General features: G+C 38.8%; 1 protein-coding gene across 1 annotated transcript; it reads left to right on the forward strand.

Moving 5' to 3' along the window:
* Positions 1 to 526: 526 nt before the first annotated feature.
* On the forward strand, positions 527 to 1,044 carry LOC147755316 (xaa-Arg dipeptidase-like; the record flags this gene model as incomplete). Its single annotated transcript, XM_086990928.1, is given in 1 exon segment — positions 527 to 1,044. A coding segment is annotated over 1 exon segment (141 nt), but the record flags the coding sequence as incomplete, so codon positions are not given.
* Between the last annotated feature and the right edge of the window lie 225 nt (positions 1,045 to 1,269).

Genomic DNA, 1,269 nt, shown 5'->3' on the forward strand with positions numbered 1-1,269 from the left:
AGTGTGCTGTGTGTGTGTGTGTGTGTGTGTGTGTGTGTGTGTGTGTGTGTGTGTGTGTGTGTGTGTGTGTGTGTGGTGTGTGTGTGTGTGTGTGTGTGTGTGTGTGTGTGTGTGTGTGTGTGTGTGTGTGTGTGTGTGTGTGTGTGTGTGTGTGTGTGTGTGTGTGTGTGTGTGTGTGTGTGTGTGTGTGTGTGTGTGTGTGTGTGTGTGTGTGTGTGTGTGTGTGTGTGTGTGTGTGTGTGTGTGTGTGTGTGTGTGTGTGTGTGTGTGTGTGTGTGTGTGTGTGTGTGTGTGTGTGTGTGTGTGTGTGTGTGTGTGTGTGTGTGTGTTATATATGCTAAACGCGAGATAAGCGTTTGGAAACGCGTTGAAAGTCGGAATAAATCTTAAGCAAGAGCTAACAAAACTAACGTGCTTTGTAGATACAGCTGGTTTCATTTGCTTTCATTAAGTAGCACACACTTAACAAGAGATTTAATGTCATAATTCATCTAACAAATGTTTCACTCTGAAATGATCATTGCAGGCATTTACTGAGGCTGCTGGCGAAGACTGCGCGCAAGCGAATACTCTGATCGCGGCTCGAGCACTGGCAAAGTCAGCGGCCGATATTTTCTGTCAACCAAAGCTATTGGCGGCGGTTAAAGAAGAATTCAATAAGAAGTAGATTTATGAAAAAAGAATTAAATACAAACATTTATTCCCATCAAGTTTATTATTTAGTAGCATATACTAACATTATAGTAGTAATAGTATATACTATTTTTGGAAGCAATTTTTGGCATAAACAAAGATTTACTTCAGAATAAAGCAACAAATGAGTCACATACGAAAGGCTGAAGCTGTTTACAAGATTCTATCATGTCACTTATTTTGTTATTATTATTATAAATCATTTGCTGAAATAATTCAGCTTTGTCACTAATGTGAAGACCTGTGTTCCCCGGCTCCATTCTGCAATCCTCACGTAAAACGTATATTTTTGTTCCAAAATTGTATTCCAATAAATCTCATTCTAACGATAATCTTACTGAAACAGCCAAATTCGTAACGCGTTTGTCTATTACGTTAAATTTTAGTACTATTGAATGTAAAGGACTTAAGTTCCTTACTTAAAAATACTGACATTTAAAAGTACTGAATCTCAAAAAGAAGCATCGCTGGCTTAAGTTTCAGCGCGGACGAGTAGCAGCTTGGCATATGGTCACGATACCGTTTCATAGGTCTATAAGAGAAATTACGTCCATATATATCTGACCCAAAAATGAT

This window comes from Varroa destructor, unplaced genomic scaffold (genome assembly GCF_002443255.2).
Source record: "Varroa destructor unplaced genomic scaffold, Vdes_3.0 BEIS01000005.1, whole genome shotgun sequence".
NCBI classification, from domain to species: Eukaryota; Metazoa; Arthropoda; class Arachnida; order Mesostigmata; family Varroidae; genus Varroa; species Varroa destructor.